At 44.4% G+C, this 18,758-nt stretch overlaps 2 protein-coding genes across 4 annotated transcripts in view; one reads left to right on the forward strand and one right to left on the reverse strand.

The window, feature by feature from the left end:
* CEP95 (centrosomal protein 95) overlaps positions 1–3,824 on the reverse strand; it is a 53,622-nt gene extending 49,798 nt beyond the window's left edge. The window contains exon 1 of the mRNA XM_053293789.1: positions 3,561–3,824. Within this exon, the coding sequence (XP_053149764.1) occupies positions 3,561–3,582 (22 nt within the window). The 5' untranslated portion in view covers positions 3,583–3,824. The remainder of the gene's footprint in view (positions 1–3,560) is intronic.
* Positions 3,825–3,879: 55 nt separating this feature from the next.
* On the forward strand, positions 3,880–18,532 carry DDX5 (DEAD-box helicase 5). 3 transcript variants are annotated; one of them, XM_053293790.1, is made up of 14 exons: positions 3,880–3,944; positions 4,917–4,949; positions 10,719–10,884; positions 11,480–11,576; positions 11,675–11,808; positions 11,898–11,963; positions 12,943–13,084; positions 13,212–13,372; positions 13,550–13,722; positions 14,117–14,227; positions 14,801–14,862; positions 14,946–15,005; positions 16,171–16,395; positions 17,866–18,532. In XM_053293790.1, the coding sequence occupies exons 1-14, from the start codon at positions 3,895–3,897 to the stop codon at positions 18,237–18,239; spliced, it is 1,854 nt and encodes a 617-aa protein (XP_053149765.1). In that variant the 5' UTR covers positions 3,880–3,894; the 3' UTR covers positions 18,240–18,532. The 3 variants fall into 3 exon arrangements, with proteins under 3 accessions (XP_053149765.1, XP_053149767.1, XP_053149766.1); XM_053293792.1 differs by lacking the exons at positions 3,880–3,944; positions 4,917–4,949 and adding an exon at positions 9,285–9,441; XM_053293791.1 differs by lacking the exons at positions 3,880–3,944; positions 4,917–4,949 and adding an exon at positions 9,309–9,465.
* The last annotated feature ends 226 nt before the right edge of the window (positions 18,533–18,758 follow it).

An 18,758-nucleotide genomic window follows, 5' to 3' on the forward strand; every position in this document is an offset into this window, starting at 1 on the left:
GTATAAGGAGTTACAAGCAACATACCCTGCTATACAATGCCAAATACTTCTTTATACTAGTGCCAAGTAAGAAAGCCAGGCCAAGACAAAAACCTAGGACAGAATTATATATTCAGTTTTCTAAGTATACCTCAAGCAGGCAGGGAATGCAGCAGTATTTACAACTTAGTATTTATGTAGTATATGAAAGTGTTCACAGGGCTTAACATACAGTAACCCCAACAGAAATCCTGTAAGGTAAGGCCAGTATTGTTCCCAGACTGTAGGTGGGTGGCGAGCACAGAGGCAGAAAGAATAACAGCTTGCATGTATTCTACCAAAGAAAACCACAGGGCTCTGTGGGCACCAGGAGTCGAAATTGACTTGACAGAACACTTACTTTAAGGCCACAAAGTGACTACATAGCTAAAAGGGGTTTTGAACCAGAGAGCCCCCAGCTCTGCCACTAGGCTATACCAGCCCTTACTTGCCTTACCCATTCCACTATTCATCACTTTAAAACAAGTGGCTGACTTACTGCACAAGGGAATGTGGGCAGTTTGAGCCCTGTCCACACCCCTGCTCACTTGCAAGCATGGGTAAAGGGGCTGCAAGCTGTTATTCTTTCTGCCTCTGTGCTTGCCACCCACCTACAGTCTGCGGACCATATTGGCCTTACCTTACAGGATTACTGTTGGGGTTACGGTATTTGAGCAGCAGCACCTCACAGTAAGGGCTCTGTGGGCACAGAGTTGCGAAACGACCCCTATTACTTCCAATGGGTGTTGCAAAACTGTATGGGCAAAGCGCTTTCCATGGAGTGCCGCTGCCCTGTGGCACAGCCCCATCGGCTGTGCTTACACGTGCACAAGGGCTTTGATGATGCTCAAGCCACCCGCATTCCCCAGCACAGCATGTCAGCCACTTTTCTCAGAATATAAATAGTCCCATTAAACATAATATGTGCCTTTCTTATTCTGAAACCCTACCAGTCCCATGAAAACACAGCTATACAATACCATGAGCCCTTTCTCACGATCATGAGAAAGGATTCCAAGCTTACCTCCCCCACAGCTGATCCTTTTTTCTTTTCTTTTTTCTTTTGCTGGGTGCACGGATTGCATACCCAGACAATCCTCCTTGGCTGCCAGCAGAAGGGAGGTTTGGGGGCCAGGAGGCCCTCAGAACTCCCATAATGCATTGTGCGAGTGTGTAGTACATTATGGGGATCCCCCTTCATGCCGGCAGGGAGCCCTGCAGTCTCCCAGCCAGGGTTGGCAGATGATCGAGGTTAAGGAAGCACTTGCTCCCTTAACCTTGTTTTGAAGTCAGGCTCCGGAGACGGGTTTGTGGGTTCTCACACACCAGCAAAAACGGGCTGGGCTTCCTTAGCCCGGTTTTGCCTGTGCATGAGAACAGCCACCCTGTCTTGTTAAAAAGTAATTTTTGGTATCCTTTCTCTTAAATGGCTAACAATCTACCCAGTTCAGACTATTTTGAATTTCTCTCCTCTAATGAAAAAAAGACATAGTAGACTAGAAAGCATAGCTCCATCAACAAAACAGACTGACAACTAAGTTACATCTAAGTGGAGATGTTTTAGATTGACCAAGGTGTTCTTTTCCTACTTGCTATACTTTTACAAAGTTGGCAAACTAATTTTTATTTTTATTTATTTATTTTACATTTTATATCCTGCTCTTCCTCCTAGGAGCCCAGAGGAGGGCTCCTACGTACTTAAGTTTCTCCTCACAACAACCCTGTGAAGTAGGTTAGGCTGAGAGAGAAGTGACTGGCCCAGAATCACCCAGCAAGTATCATGGTTGAATAGGGATTTGAACTCAGGTCTCCCAGCACTCTAACCACTACACCACACCTTGTTTGTAATATAAAAATTAGTGAGTTTTGTTCCAGAACCAATGCTGCCTTTACTAGAACATTTCTGGATACATTTCTAGAAGTGTTAGAGGAAAAAAATATACACAAAGGCTATCTGTTTTCACACAGTCACTTTACAGAGTAAACAGACCCTTTACAGAAATATTAACAGATTTCCTAGGAGCAACCTCAAAGAAAAAATAAAAAGGCATTTCAGAACATAAGAGCTCTTCAGAACCTGTTGGTTTGTTTCCTTTCTAATTTATTAAGGATTTATCTACATTATATTATTATGTAAGTTTCATAGCAATTTAAATGCTGTAGGCCCATTCTCCCACCCCCAGCCTCGTTAAGATAGTTTGTGAGATACTGAATGTTACCGATCCCTAGCACTTCCACAAAAAAATTACAATTCCCATTACTCCCTGAGAAGAAGCAGGGTGTTAAACCAGTTTAAGTTTATAAGTATGGCCTTAGGTAATAATTTCCTATAAGCCAATTCCAGCACACTGCTCAGATCTGGATGCAAAACAAAAATAAGAACTTTATGGCACCTTAAAAGCTAATAGATTTATTGTGGCATAAACATTCACAGAGAAGCCACTTTATCGGATCTGAAACATGAAATAGTTTTGTAGCATCTTAAACTACCAGGTGTATTGAGGCATTGTGTTTTATTGTTAATAAATACAGCTGGCCCTCTGGAACAAATCTGGATGAACAAATCTTGTCAGTGCCTCCTATGCACATTTACTTGGAAATAAATGTGTTCAATAGGACTAACTTCCTAGTAAGTATACAATTATGATCTGACATATAATGCTATTCATACATCTATAAAACAGAAGGTAAGACACAAATTAAGGGCAAATATGCTGTCAAATATAAATGACAGCACCAGAATTCTAAACAGACTGAACAAGATACAACCATAATCCAAAAAAGTGTGGTTTTTATGCAAAGCAAACGTCTAGGAGACCCCCCAAAAGACATACAAGTTGCTGGAGGAGGAGAAACGGAGGAATCGTTTTTTGTTTTAGAACTATTTTTTTAAAAAATAGAGTGTGTTATCAGACGTTCAGTTATCCGCATAGGATTACAAGGTAAGGAGGAGTCTTTGCATGTAATACAGAGACTCACAGTTTAAATACGCACAGGGCCAGATTCCCCATTAACTGCAAATCTATACAGAGCTCGAGACTACTCCGAGGGTAGTTTGGCTGGCTGAATCGCTCTGACAGATTGTAAGACATTTTCCCACATGCCAGATGCAAGAGTGCGGTAGAACGGGATGGGCTCGAACAAGAAGTCTTGTGGCACGCTCAAGACCATCATCAGAATTAGGACCACCATGGCATGCACTTGTGGAGACTACGGGCACCTCCTCAGAGCCGCTCTCACCCACAACATCTTATGCCCCAATAAAACCTAGCCACTTTTAAAGGTGCCACAAAGAAAGCTCCTTTTTGTCTTTGCTACCAAAGACTAGCACGGCTGCCCACCAGTTATATGGACAGCCTTCTAGAAAATGCGAATTAGCACCGTTTCACCGGAGCTGGGAAAAGTATCTCTGCTCTTTTACAGCAAGGAGCCGACAGCGGGGGATGCACAAAGCACGGAGACGACCCTTGCTTAGGAGGGCTCAAGAGAGGAAGCCCCCCACCTCCCGACCCCCCGCTAATCAAGGACACCTCCACGCCCACCTTTTTCCTCAGCGGTGCCCATGCTCACGATTCCTCCCACAACACTCAGCTAACTTTCTTCTGCCGCCAGTACCGACAGCTTCCACCAACTAACCCGCTTTTCGAATACGACCCCTTAAGCGGGGCCTAGGAGATTTAAAGCACTACACCACTCCAAAACTTTCTGCTGGTTGATTGGCCAACCGGAGTATAAGAAGGCGGGACTTCCTGTAGTGATCTGAGGCTGCTTCTTTCCCTGTCCCTTGTTGGTAGCCTAGTTCCGGCTGTTAAGAGTTCTGCAGTTGTTTATTTTCAGCTGGGTCTGGTTGCCGTGGTAACCGAGTGGGGGAATTAAATGACGCTTCTCTGGAACGCGCCAAGCCTGCGTACAGCCTCGCGCGTAATGTAGGGCACTCGGCGGGAACGCAAGGCCTATAGGGCTACCTTTGTATTCATTCCTTAATTATATTTTTATCCAGTTTTTCCTCTGAGGCGCTCGGGGTAACGTTCAGCGTTCTTCTCCATTTAATCCACATAACAACCCTGTTAGGTGGGCTAGGCTGAGAGACAGTGACTCAAAGTCGCCGAGTGACCCTTGTGGCTGGGGCTTAGACTAGGCGAGGGGGCAGCCGCGTCCATTTACTCACGTGTCTGCTCTATCACGTATAAAGCGTGAACAGGGCAATGTTTCATGGCTGAGTGGAACAGCTATTACCTGGGTTCTTCGACAGGCTTTCAAAGCTAGCAGAACGCTTTCAAGCCAATAGTCAGACCTGAAAGGATGTGAAACAATTAAATAAAACGGTCTCTGTGAGATACGTGCACACTGCACACTTCTCTCACTGCTGATTAACCAAGGTCGGCACATCTGGGATGAAGGGAGCCAGAATGGCTTCCAGCTTGGGGGACGATGCGGCTCCAGGGCAGATGGAGAGGTCCGCTGCGTCTCCCTTTCTGCTAATGAGCCATTGAGGTCTTGGTTATAGGTGGGAAGAGGTGTAGTGAGGGTCTAAAAGGGGAAAGGCAAGGCAAAACAAGTGTGTTGTGGGAAAGGGCTAAAGAGGAGCCAAGTCAAGCCCAGCAAAGAACAAGGCTGGCCTTTGAAGGAAAGGGGCTGGAAGGAGGTGGGTTTGTGAGTTTTTTGTCAGTGGGTTTGTGAGTTTTTTGTCAGTGTAGTCTGTTGAGATTTTTATTCATCCGATTTAAGAGTATATGAAAAATAGGGATTTACATGGTGTGATATCCTGCACTTGCTAAATATGTCTCTTCCTCTGTGTGGGAAGAAAGTGGATGAGTTGTCATTTGTTCTTAAAGTTCTACTGAAGTCCATAAAAATCATCTTAAAAGTACATAACCTGGAGTTTTCTTGTCTTGTAGAAAGCCTACTGAATCCAATGGAACTATTCCAAAGTAAGAAATTTGAAGAAATTGATCCAGAGGTGTTTTTTCTTTTTCTTAAAAAAAACACATCATTTATGATTTTAATCTAGTATTTGATGCACTCAGAACTTTCACCTCATCCAGAAATGTATGACTTTATTTTAGCTTTATGATCTTTGTACATTAAAAAAACAATGATAATACTTTGGTTTCAGATTTAGCATTTGCACAGCTGAGCTCAGTCATAGCACAGATAAAAAGTGAATAGTGTCTCAAAATACTGCAGGCATCACATTTTCCTCAGTCCAGGAAATAGGTGCAGTTACTGAAAAACAGAGAGGCAAGATATATTATGAAACATTAATATTCTGGCATTGAATTCCAAAACAATACCCATTTGCTTCAAGCTTGGACAATGCCCAGACAGTGACCCTTTCCTTTGGCCATGTTCCCCCATTTATTTTCTCTCTGTGTGTATAGCAGAATTTTGCCTTGGGTGTTTACCAGGGACCTGTTGCCTACATGACCCGGCTCTAAATCACCATGGGTAGTGGTTGCTGCTACAGCGATACAGTGCTGTGTTTTATTGGGAACCACCATTAAGCCTTCGGCTTGGACTCTCACATGCGTACACACATGCCCTGCTCATGGTAATTCCAAGTCCACAAGCATGAGATGGGAGGCATCTGTTTGAGCCTCTAACTCGCCAATATGGCATCTGATCTCCTTGTTCTAGGAATGATACTGATTTGAGATACCTCAGTTTATATTCTAGATTGTTCGTGCACTTAGATGTTGCTGTTTGCAGCTGCAAAGTTGAGAATCCCCGTGGATTTTGTGTCCAGAGGTATAATATTGTGGGAAATTGGTAATTGCTGTACTTTGTGCCACTGCTTTGTAGCTTACGGTAGTTTCTTTGTACTCTTCAACAGCCTGGAGCTGTGTGCACTCTAATGGCTTCAAATTCCCATTTGTTACCCACATAACTTAGTGTGTTGAGTGTTCCCTCCTTATTTCCAATTGGCTGCTCTGTCTTTGTTTCTTGTGCGCCTTAATGCTGGAGCAAAATAGTGTGTGGTGCTATCATTGCCTTCTGTGTCAGTGTAGTGGTGCTGGCACCAGGATTCTCTGTGCTTGTGCAAGCAAGGATTCTTTGTGCTGGTTCAAGCTGGTGTCTGATGGTATTGTGATGGATACTATCATGATAGGCTAGGGGTTGTTGTTTCCCATCCCATCCGCGTTCTAGTATTCTTTGTGTTTAGCTGGTATCTGCTCTGTGCTCCAGTATCATTGGTACTGTGTCCGGTCATTGTTCTTTCATATGGTTAATTCAACACAAAATACTGCTACAACTGTTTCCATTTTAGGGGGAATGTGAGCCTGCTGTTTTGTGTGGGTTAGGCATGATTATTCAGGTTGGACATGATTATGTAGAAAATTCCTAATAACATGATTCTATACTCCTGCAAGGAATGTGTGAGCTTTATAAGACTGCATTTAAGTGCAGTCTTATATCAGTGCAATCAGGCTTGAAATATGCTCACATTGGGCTTCCATATGGTTGCCACAATTCTTATGGCAAGGCTCTTGTACCATAAACATTTCATGACAGAAATTCAGCAGCTCCAGCGTTTCCCAGTTCAGGGACTCAGCCGTGGGAAAGGTTTAACTTGTTGAAATTCTACCTGCTGTGTGAAAGTCACAGCAGCCCAGCTGGAAAAATAGTAGTTTAGTTAACTGTGAAGGAATCAAACCATTCTTTAGTTTATCCCATAACAAATTCATAAACATTCCCATTTCACAACCAGGACTGTCTAAAACACCTGATTATTTATCTGGAGATTTAATTTGACAGCTTTATTATAGTGTGAGTTTGGGTTCTGGTTATGAATACTAGCTAACCAATTTTTTTCCTGATGCAGGTACTGGGTAATAGTCCTGAGAACTAGAGCATGTTTTTGAATGGGATATTGAAGCCCCTGAAGTATCCTGAACAGGGGACACCATTAAAAAAAGTGTTATAAAATGGCAGGTGCCTCCACCTGATAGGAGGGATTGATGTAAAAGTGTAAAGTGATTCATCCTTTCCACACCAACTATGTTTGGTCAGTGAAAAGAAATGTCAGACTGACACCTTCTTGATCAGGACTGGCCCCTTCACTAGGCAGACCTAGGCTGTCACCTCCTAGGACACCAATTCTGGTGGGGAGGGGGTGCATAAGCAGTGCCAGAATATAGCAGTGTTAATTATTCTTTCTTTCCCTCTAGTATTCCACCTCTGAAGTACTGCATAGTGGTATAAGAATGTAATATGGAGTTCTGTACCCTGCTTTCACTCTTGAATGTGAATTGCCTGTCTCAGCATTCATTTCCAAAAAGAAATGCTCTCAGACTGGATTTCTGAATCAACAGTAGCATCCTTCCATCTCTGAAGGGTTTCCCCCTTATAATAGACTGGGAGCTCTCTCCCACTGTATCCTCAAACCAGCATAGACTAGTCAGTCACTGATCGTCTGCATGAGCTGGTCATTTGATCTTATGGATGAGTAGCCGGCATGGCTCAAGTTAAAGCCAGAATTCTGCACTTCTTGGCTCGGGCACCAAAGTCAAACTTTGCCTAGGGTGCCAGAAACCCCAAGGCTGGTCCTATTCTTGATGAGACAGACAGAGTATTGGAAAGACTAGAATGAAGAAGCTGAGTGGAGAACTGCCTGAGGCACCCTAGGGGACAGGGTTTTCTTTGGGGGGAATCTGACATAACCAATTGTTGCTTGTAGGAGTACTCTTGATATTTAGCTCCATCTAATATCCAGTTTCTGTGTGTGTAAATAAACCAAATACTACAAAATAAACCAAATATTACAAAGGAAAAACACCATAAGCCTCCAGGGTGTACCCTCTAAAAGAATACCGAATAAAGGCTGCACCCTGGAATATCTCACTGTGTGCAGGAATGGGGAGTGTGTGTTACAACAGCTAAACTAGTTTCATTCAGCAGAATTATACTCAATCACAAACTTATGACTGAGTTACCAGTTACGTTCTTTCCCAAAAAGATTACTAGAGTTGTGGGTTATGTTTTCTTTTGGTTCTGGAGTGTGTGAATTGTTGCTATATGGCCTTTGGCTTATGTTTGGTTTACACATGCATAAACGTCACTTAATTTAGGAACATAGGAAGCTGCCATATGCAGAGTCAGACCATTGGTCTATCTAGCTCAGTATTGTCTTCACAGACTGGCAGCGGCTTCTCCAAGGTTGCGGGCAGGAATCTCTCTCAGCCCTATCTTGGAGAAGCCAGGGAGGGAACTTGGAACCTTCTGCTCTTCCCGGAATGGCTCCATCCCGAGGGGAATATCTTACAGTGTTCACACTTCTGGTCTCCCATTCATATGCAACCAGGGTGGACCCTGCTTAGCAAAGGGGACAAGTCATGCTTGTTACCATAAGACGCGCTCTCATTTACTGGCAACTGTCTATGAATGGATTTCACTGAAAACATTGTGTTTGAGATTACATAAGGAGATGACATCCCTCTGATGGCAGGTTCACACACTTGAACGTGATGTGATACATACAGCTTGATGCTGTAGTCATTAAGTGAGAGACATCTACAGGTATATGCAAACTAGCCTCTTGTTTCTATGAAAATTGCCAGAAGTCCGCACGTTAATGCACTTAAATCCATTTATTTCGACAGGCTCCTGAAGTGTACAATACTAGTTGTTTAAAATTGTGACAATTATTACGATTGGAGAGTTTTTTTAAAAAGGCATTCTGCACCTATAGAAGAAAACCTGGTCCTTCAGAAATCTTTGCAACTAACGAACGCCTAATGCAGAGAAACAAGACATATGGTTATGGCAGGTGAGAAAGGTCCCTTCTTCCACGAATCAAGCGGTGAAGATCTTATTTTTCTTTCCACGACAGAAGGCAATAATGTTCCCGGGCCTGAGGCAAACCAAACATGGTCTCCGCAGGCGTGGGCGACTCAGTTCTGAGTTGCGTGGGAGAGGAACGGAAAATCACGCCTGACGAGAGCGGATAAGAAAAGCCCTTCGGCCTGTTGCAGGCGCCCAAGCAGTGTGAGCGTGTTCGAGCGGGAGCTGAGGGTGACGACATCCTAGGCTGGGCGAGGCCTTTCCGCTGCTTCTCCTCCAGCGAGAGACAAAAAAGCCGGTGTGCCGGCCGGCCGGCTTCACGAATACAGGAAGGCGCCTGCGAATCTTATAGGCCCACACGTGCCTATGCGCGCGCTTAGCTCCGCCTGCAAGAAGACCCAGCACAGAGAATCTTGTGGCTCGCACGATCTGGAGTCTAGAACAGTGGAGGGGGCGGAGTCGCCGGTGACGTCACGAGCCGGCTTCCCAGCATTCGCGGCGTGCCGGGTATATAAGGGGTGTCCGACCGGCCAGACACTCCCCATTCAGTCGCCCTCGTCATCGGCTTTGTGCTCGTTTCTCGTCCTTCTTCTCCGTCGCAGTCGTTAAAACCGTCTTGACCACGGCGTTCAGCATGCCTGGGTATTCCAGTGAGAGGGACCGCGGGTGAGCCGTGGGGGCTCGGCTTAGTTGCCTCCCGATTGACTCCCGGCTTGCGCCTGAGGCTCGGGGGGCGGGGAGCTCGGGGGTCGTTAAAATGGCCGCGGCGGCAGAATGGAGCCGTCCTCCCCACACTCTTTGTTCTCGAGCGGCCGCTCAAAGCGCGCGGGGCGGGGGCGGGGAGGGGGAGAAAAGGAAGGGCGCGGGGGGTCCCCCCGCCGCGGAGGGGGCCGGGGCTGTGGCGGCCGCGTGTGCAGAGGGCTGTTCCTGGCTCTGGGCGGCTTCATTAAGATGGCGAAGGGGATGCGCGGGCGGGGGAGATGCGGGGGCATCCTCGAGGGAGGAAACGGAGGGGGTTGGGGGCGAGGGTAGGAGGGATCGCTCAGGTGTGGTGGTGGGGGAGAGGAGGAGGAGACGTCTGAATTAAGCTGCTCCTTCTCCTTTTTCTGCCGCTCTCTTGCCGAAACCGGTTTCCATTTGCCTTTTGTCTAATTCGAGCGGATGTTAATGGCTGGCCCCGCCATGCGGTGACTGAGGGGAAAATCAAAATGCCGGCGACTGCCTTTGTTTCTTTCTCTCTCTCCCCGCCCCGGCGTTAAAATGGATGCGCCGGCTGGAAAATGTGGCGTAGAGAGAAAAGACAAAAGGGGCTTGCTGCCGCCGCCGCTTGTGCAGGTTCCCTTTGTGTGGGGATGGCGCTTCTGGAGGTCGCTCTCCTTTCCCCCTATTTTTCTTCTCCTCTCTCCTTCCCCTACACGCTAAACAAAAGCTCAGAATTGGGATTGGTTTAGCGCGTGGAGGGCAGGCAGGCTGCTCTCCCGGCAGATGAATGGGGCTTCAGATTTAGAAACCCTGTGGGCGCCTGCGCACTGGGCCTTTCGGAATCCTCCTAGCGACCGGCCAGCAGAAGACGCTTCTCTGTTTCGAAAAGAAGTAACCCTTTCCCCGTGGCTCGGAAAGCAGGCTTCTTCTTACCGGAACAGTGTCTGTTTCATAAGGCTCCCCGCCCACCAGGAAGCTTGACGCAGAGAGGGAGTGCCCTAGCCTTTCTTACGAAATCTGTTTTTGTAGTCCAATAGTGGCGTTAAATTCAGACTTCCTGTACAGCTTCACCTCTTCTGCTTTACTGGTACTCTAAACGCAGGCATACTTTAACGTTGTTTTGACAAAGTTCGATGTTAAGTGTTGCAGTAATTAAGCATTACTTTAAAGGCTTCTTTTAAGTTCAACTTCTTAAGTGTTCAAATTTACCTTTTCAGGTTTGGTGGTCCCCGTTTTGGAGGCAGTAGAGGGGGATCTTTAGGTGGAAAGAAGTTTGGAAACCCTGGAGAAAAACTTACAAAGAAGAAATGGAATTTAGATGAGCTTCCCAAATTTGAGAAGAACTTCTACCAAGAACATCCTGATGTGGCCAGGCGTGCTATGGTATAAACACTAGTTTTCCTTGTATATAGACTTCCTTGTGTCTCACTAAACTTGCTGAAACCATAACTTTGCCATAGACAAAGTTATACCTATAACAGGTGTTTTAGTTCTCCTGCTTCTGTTTGTCTCTTGTATGGCTGTTGTCATGGTTTTTACTGTTTGACTGATCTTAAGGTTTTAAATGTTGATTTTTAAAATGGAGTTCTATTGTGTATTAACTTTTGTAAACTGTCTTGGTATGCCCTAAGAAAGGCAGTATAAATAAATACATGTGCAAACTGTCTGCATCTGTGATATAGAAACTCTAGGTAATATCCAGACTAGCTTGTCGTGACTCTGAAAGTCTAGTCATTACTAGTCTGCTTGTTGCTTGGCATTTACATTTTTTAGCTCCTCCGAAGAGTTAGTCTGTTGCAGCAAAAGCACAGATATGTGCCTTAAAGATTACAAACTTATTGTAGTATATGTGTTTGTGGACTGCAATAATACTGTAGTTCACAAAAGCCTTTGCTACAGTAAAATTATTAGTCTTTAAGGTGCCAGAGGACTTTGAATTTTTTATTAATGAGTAATGAGATTTTTTTTAATTTTGCAGCAAGAGATTGAACAATATAGAGCAAGCAAAGAGATCACAGTTAAAGGCCATAACTGTCCCAAACCAGTTATGAACTTCTATGAAGCTAACTTTCCTGGTAAGTAGTAAAATGTCATTGGTGGTAAACTCATCCTTGTGTATATGGTGTGTGTATATGGATGCCTGGACTAACTAGTCTGTTCTTCTGTCATGTAGCAAATGTTATGGAGGTAATCCAGAGACAGAACTTCACTGAACCAACTGCTATTCAGGCACAAGGCTGGCCTGTTGCCTTGAGTGGACTGGATATGGTTGGTGTAGCACAAACTGGATCAGGGAAAACATTGTCTGTAAGTAACTGATCATGTACCAACAAATGTGTTGTATTCATGAATGGTAATGTCCTTGAAGAAATAAATATGTGTGTTTCTCTCAACAGTATTTGTTGCCTGCCATAGTACATATAAATCATCAGCCATTCCTGGAGCGAGGAGATGGGCCTATTGTAAGTATTAACTAACTTGAAACTTAAGAGTTGATGGGGCGGGGAGGGGGGCTCGTCTTGAATGTCATTGCTGTATAATCAAAATGTACTAGCTGATCCCGCACAGAGCGTCTGTGTGACAGCACACTCCTCCCACCTTCTGCCCCATTCCCCTCCCCCAGCCTTCTGCCCCAGTCCGCTCTCCACCCAAGCCCTCTGCCCCATTCCCCTCTCCGCCAAGCCTTCTGCCCCAGCTTGCTCCCTCCTCCGTTTCCCCCTCTTCCTCATTTTTTCTCTCATTCGTGCTTCCACTCCCACCTCGGCTTTTTAGCCTGCTTGTGTTTCCCCTGCTGGCCGTTGCTGCCTCCTCCTTCCTCCAGTCACTGGTGTCCGGCGGCCAAGCATTCAGCCGGCTCCTTCCTGCACGGCCCTCCCTCTAGCGAGCGTCTTCCGAAGCAGTCAGCGGTTTCTGTGTCTGCCCAGCCAGGCTCCACCGCTTTCTCTCCCCGCAGCTTCCCCCCTCCCTTCTGCTCCAGTCCGTTCAGTTCTCCTCTCCACTTGCCCGCTTTCCTTCTTTTCCTTTCTCCCCAAGCGGCCACTTCCCTATGCGGCCAACCGCTTCCCAGCCAATCCGGCGCCTCCACCACCCAGCCAATCGCTGGGTTGCCGGGACGCATCCCCACAGAGGCACGTCTATGAGAATTAATAGCAATCTAGGCAATATCCTTTTTTCATATTGAACATATGTGTTTAAGTCATAACATTGTGCAACAGAAGCTTGCTAGCAGGTAGTAAAATAGTAACAAAAGGGGTCATATACCTTTTGGTAGTAAAGTTCAAAGTCAGCAAGCAAGTAGGAATGAACTTTTACCAAAACATTGTGTTAGAGTTGTAATTCAAACCAAAATAAATTGGTGCATCTTTGTGCAGTACTGAAACAGTTAAAACTAGAACTACCTCAGAACACAACTTAACTCTCTACTTGCACTTCTGTTCATAGTGTCTGGTGCTGGCACCAACTCGAGAATTGGCCCAACAAGTGCAGCAAGTGGCTGCTGAATATGGCAGAGCCTGCCGTTTGAAGTCCACTTGTATTTATGGAGGTGCTCCTAAGGGACCACAAATACGTGATCTGGAAAGAGGTATAAAAATGACTGTTCTAAAGCAGTGGTCTCCATACATGTAATCTCAGAGTATAATTGCCTTAGACTAGAGATTCAAACGTAGCTTAGGGAATTGGCTACCAAATGCCTTGTGTTTTCCCTTTAGGTGTGGAAATTTGCATTGCAACACCTGGAAGACTCATAGACTTCTTGGAAGCTGGAAAGACCAATCTCAGGAGATGCACCTACCTTGTCCTTGATGAAGCCGACAGAATGCTTGATATGGGATTTGAACCCCAAATCCGAAAGATTGTAGATCAGATCAGAGTAAGTGAACACTTAACTGACATTGCAGTGGGCAGTTGGGAGCTCTATGTTGAAACTTGGCACTTCCCTATTGTATTGCCAGCTTGTCAAACATTCTGGTTGGTTTGGGGAAAGTGGGGGTGGGGGTAAGTTGGGCTGACTAATTCACTGTTGAGAAATATCAAATTTTATTTTCAGCCTGACAGGCAGACTCTGATGTGGAGTGCAACATGGCCTAAGGAAGTTAGGCAGCTTGCAGAAGACTTCTTAAAAGAACATGTACACATCAACATTGGTGCACTGGAGTTAAGCGCAAACCATAATATTCTGCAGATAGTAGACGTATGTCATGATGTAGAGAAGGATGACAAGTAAGTAAACTGCGAAGCCTTTATACTGAAAGGAATGAAGTATAGCTGAAACATTACCTGGCATTCCTTTGGGATGACGGGAATAACAACAAATGTTTAGAAATTTATACACTTCTTTGGGGACGTATGAAAAGTTTGCTCTTTCCTCAAGCCATCCAAGCTTGAACTTCTTGAGGACAGATATGCATGCATAAAACTACTGTAAATCACCCTGTATCCATTGGGAATGAGTATTCTTTGTTGTTTGCTTTGAAAATCGTCTCAAAAGTGAGAAAAATCTAACCTTTACAGTAATCTTTATATTTGACTGCTTTTACTGAAGCCAGTTGTAGAAAGGTAAGAATTTCTAGAATGGTTCTTGCTGTTCTGACCAGACTTTTTATGCTTGTCAAAGGCTTATTCGATTGATGGAAGAAATTATGAGTGAGAAAGAAAACAAAACAATTGTATTTGTGGAGACCAAAAGAAGATGTGATGACCTTACAAGAAAAATGAGGAGAGATGGGTAAGTGTATTTCATGAACTAAACATGTGCAGCAAGCAACTAAAACTCTAGAAGAGTGGTTCCCAACCTGAAGACCTCCAGATGTTGCTGAACTAAAACTCCCATCATCCCCGGCTACAATAAACTGTCACTGGGGGTGACAGGAGTATTAGTTCATCAACATCTGGAGGACCCCAGGTTGGAAACCACTGCTCTAGATTGAAGAACGTTATGCTGCTAACTTGGCTACTGCAGTACAATCTCAGCACACAGGCTACACCAGTTTTGCAGTTCTTTCCAACGCCCTTTTGCTACAGTACACTTCTGGTAGTGATGAGTCAGGACTAGTCTGATAGGACATAAACTTAAAAGCCTGCTGTGCCACTACTTGCAAAGGTTTGTATGGCATGGCACAAAGTTTATAGTTGGGTCAGATACTGGTGCAAATAGGAATTGCCTGAGGCAAGGTTCCCATCTGTTATTGCCTCAGCAGCATATGGGCTTGGGCCACTTCTAAAGGAGAGGTAGTTAACCTAGTGGGTTAAGAAAATAAGTTTGAGGACTCCTTTGTGATGTAAACTATTGTAATTGCAGGTGGCCAGCAATGGGTATCCATGGTGACAAAAGTCAACAAGAGCGAGACTGGGTTCTAAATGGTGAGATTCAAATGTATAGCGGTAACTTGTATATGCCAGATGGAAGATGTGTGAAAGAACTAACTGGCTTCCCTCTGTTGCAGAATTCAAACATGGGAAGGCTCCTATCCTGATCGCCACAGACGTTGCCTCCAGAGGTCTAGGTTAGTACAACTGATGCTGGGTGATGCACACAATTTTAAAGAAAGTTCATTGCTTTCTTTAACCTCTGCATTTTTCTAAGTTTTTTCACATAAAGGTGCAGTCTTTGTGGCAAGGCCTAGGCATGACAATCGGAGGACTCGAGGGGGATGGAGGACTAATGGAAGTGATCGTCTGGACGCTTCCAGTCCAATAGAGAGGTGAAAGTTGAGCATTGTGTGCCAGTAATCTTCAAAAGGCAAAGACAAAAAACTACGATCTCATAAACTGTTCTCTCAAATGGTAGCTTCATTCACGGTTCACTTTTGCCCGGTTATTTCTACTGTTCCATGCTTTGCATGACTGCCATGGTGCACTGCTGTTTAGTTTGTGTGCATACTGTTTGCTGTGGTCTGTGAGTCTTTGGATTTCAGTGAGTTTGCTGAAATGTCGAAGAATAATGGCAAACTACAGTGGTCTCTGAATTTTTTTTCCCCCAACTTTTGAAATGGAGAGAGCAGCTTTAAAATGTACTGAGCCTTGTACAAATTGGTGAGTACTGGCACATGAAATTTGAAAGTCCACCTCTCATTGACAAGTTGGGGTGGGAAAGCAGTGGCTTTTCAAACCTGGAGTTCCTCCGTCACGTATACCCTAACCGTCATGTCGAGACCTGCCAGAGGGAGACACTCAAGTGAACGCTGGCTTCTTGGAAGCGCTTGCCTAGACGAGACACAGTGCATGAAAACAACTTGATGACCTTTCGGGGACAGGTATGTTTTTCTTGCAGCTGCGGTTGAAAGGTCTTGGCAAGACGAGCAGTGTGGCCCTCTTTTTGAGCTTCTGGTGTGTGGCAAGACCTCATTTTTATATGGAGGTCCCTTGAGAGCACACGAAGAGGCTACTGTGAACTTTGTGGTCCTACTGCAAGAAGCATTCAGATGTCACTTGACTTGTAGGGGCACCCTGTGGTAAGGCTTTAGGTCACAGGGTGAATTACAAAGAGTTTCAGAAGGGAGTATGCATCCATGATCTCAGGCCTTTCCTTTTTTGCAGGAATAGATAATTAACATTCTTTGCAGCGGTTAGCATCTTAAAAAATATAATTGTCTAACTTGCTTTTTCATCTGGCTGTTGTGGTGTGCAAAATTTTGTACATTGCTTTTGCTGCACTGCAACACTTTACAGATGTGGAAGATGTGAAATTTGTCATCAATTATGACTACCCTAACTCCTCTGAGGACTATATCCACCGAATTGGACGAACTGCCCGCAGCACCAAAACAGGCACAGCATACACATTCTTTACACCTAACAATATAAAGCAAGTAAGCGACCTCATCTCTGTACTTCGTGAGGCTAATCAGGCAATCAACCCAAAATTGCTCCAGTTGGTTGAAGACAGAGGTTCAGGTAAAGCTTGATTTTATTAATAGTACCTTCTGATTTACAGCAATGCTCTAATAAATGAAAAGCTATTGTTTTGTTTTTTATGCAAGTTGATATGTACATCTCTAGGCAGTATACAAAAATTTAAAATATTTAAAAGATTAAAATACGATACAATAAAAAGAATAGAATAAAAGTTATTAAAACAAATTCTTTAAAATTATTAGAACAAGTTTTTAAAACTATTAAAAATTAATTCTAGTTAAAAGCCTGTGAAAACTGGAGAGTCTTGAGAGTCTTCCTGAAAACAGAGAAGGAGATGCTCTTATTTCAGCAGGGAGCATATTCCAAAGCCCTGGAGCAACCACAGGGAAAGCCCGGTCCTGAGTCGCCACCAAACGAGCCAGTGGCAACCGTAATTGGACCTCTCCAGAAAATCATAACAGACACCAGGGTTTATGACAATGGAGGCACTCGCTTAGATAGCCTGGACCCAAGCCATTAAGAGCTTTATAGGTAATAACTAGCACTCTGTATTTCATCTGGAAACATATTGGCAACCAGTGCAGTTCATTTAAAACTGGTGTTATGTGGCCCCTTTGTATTGTCCCAGAGACCAATCTGGCTGCCACATTCTGTACTAATTGTAGTTTCCGGACTACGTACAAAAATGGCTCCATGTAGAGCGCATTACAGCAGTCAAACCTGGAGGTTACCAGCATATGTACCACTTTTTAAAGGTCATTCACCTCTAGAAGTGGACAGAGCTGACGTATCAGCCAAAGCTGATAAAAAGCTTTGGGTTCAGGAGTGCTCCCAAGCTATGTAACCCCATCCAGAACAGGCAGATCTAAATCATCTCTTGGGCCCTGGCCTTCCACAGTCAGTACTCTGTCTTATTTGTATTCAACTTCAGTTTGTTACCCCTCATCCAGCCCATTACTGCCTGCAGGCATTCATTTAGGGAAGATATGCCATTTCCTTTATGCCTAGATCTTTACACCGCTAAAATGGAGCGAGTTTCCAATACCGCACCAGAAAATAACTAAAGCTGTATTGCAAAAATATGACACACCTTCCTTCATTAATTCCCTGACCACTCCTCTAAGCTTTCTTCAACTACATTCCCTTATACTTCTGCTCTTGTAGTTTGATGCATCTTCATTGATTGTCACACCACCTCGGTAGCTGAGGTGGACAAGTGATCGCCTCAAACAATTTCATCCTCACCTCTTATTCTTATTCCTGCTTCCACTTCCCTGCACTCTGTGTCATTTAACTTTTTAAACAAAGATCCCTGTCCTGAAGGGCTTGCAGTCTTTAACATAATGTACATAAATGGTGTATAACTTTTGCAGATGTAACTTTAGTTCTGTTACCTATGACATGATCATATCCGTTTATAAGCCTTTAGAGGAAACAATTGGAGAACTTGAGCTTCTGCAGCATTGGGAGTCTGGGTTGTGAGTATCTGTAACTTGTCTCTTTTTACAGGTCGTTCCAGAGGTGACCGACGTGACAGATATTCTGCGGGCAAAAGAGGTGGATTTGGTTTTAGAGAGAGGGAAAACTTTGAAAGAACCTATGGTGCAGTGGGCAAGAGAGACTTCGGTGCAAAAGCTCAGAATGGTGGCTATGGTGCTCAAGGTTTTGGTAATGGAACTGCCTTTGGAAACAGCTTTGGTGCAACTGGCATGCAGGGTGGCTTTAGGGCTGGTACTCCAGCTTACCAGAATGGCTATGATCAGCAGTATGGAAATAACATGGCAAACATGCACGGTGCAATGAACCAACAGCAGTATGCATACCCTGCAACTGGCACTACGCCAATGATAGGTTATCCAATGCCAGCAAACTACACCCAATAACTTAGAAGTATATTTAAGTGTCTTGTTTTTCATAATTGCTCTTTATATTGTGTGTTGAGACAGGATAGTTATTTAAAATCTTATGGAACATGCAGAAATGTCTGCAGTGCAGCAGTAATTATGGTGCACTTTTCCGCTATTTAAGTTGAATATTCTCTACATTCCTGAACAATTTTTAGTTTTTTGTACTAGAAAATGCAGGCAGTGTTTTCACAAAGTAAATGTACAGTGATTTGAGATACAGCAACCGGAGGCAACGCATGGCCTTCCAATAAAGATATTTGAAAACCGAACTTGATTTTGTGCATGAAATGAGCCGTGGGGAGTGGGGAGCCTGCCATGCAGCTATAATCATTGCAACAAATATAGCAGATTCAGGATAAAAGGGGAACAAGATTACTTGACTTCATGAAAGTAGTGCTTTCAGAGTTGTGTGTATACTACTAAGAACCAAGTGGGGAAAAAGATCAAACTATCTTCCTGACATTCTGTTTTGTCACTGCACTAGAGTCCCATGCT

This window comes from Hemicordylus capensis, chromosome 2, assembly GCF_027244095.1.
Source record: "Hemicordylus capensis ecotype Gifberg chromosome 2, rHemCap1.1.pri, whole genome shotgun sequence".
Taxonomy (NCBI): Eukaryota; Metazoa; Chordata; class Lepidosauria; order Squamata; family Cordylidae; genus Hemicordylus; species Hemicordylus capensis.

Bases quoted from the DNA above. Each gene is read 5' to 3' on its own strand.
- DDX5 (XM_053293790.1), top strand. From the start codon at position 3,895: ATGACGCTTCTCTGGAACGCGCCAAGCCTGCGTACAGCCTCGCGCGTA. The intron at 11,964-12,942 runs GTAAGTATTAAC...TTCTGTTCATAG, and splicing joins AGCGAGGAGATGGGCCTATT to TGTCTGGTGCTGGCACCAAC. The intron at 13,085-13,211 runs GTATAAAAATGA...TTTTCCCTTTAG, and splicing joins AATACGTGATCTGGAAAGAG to GTGTGGAAATTTGCATTGCA.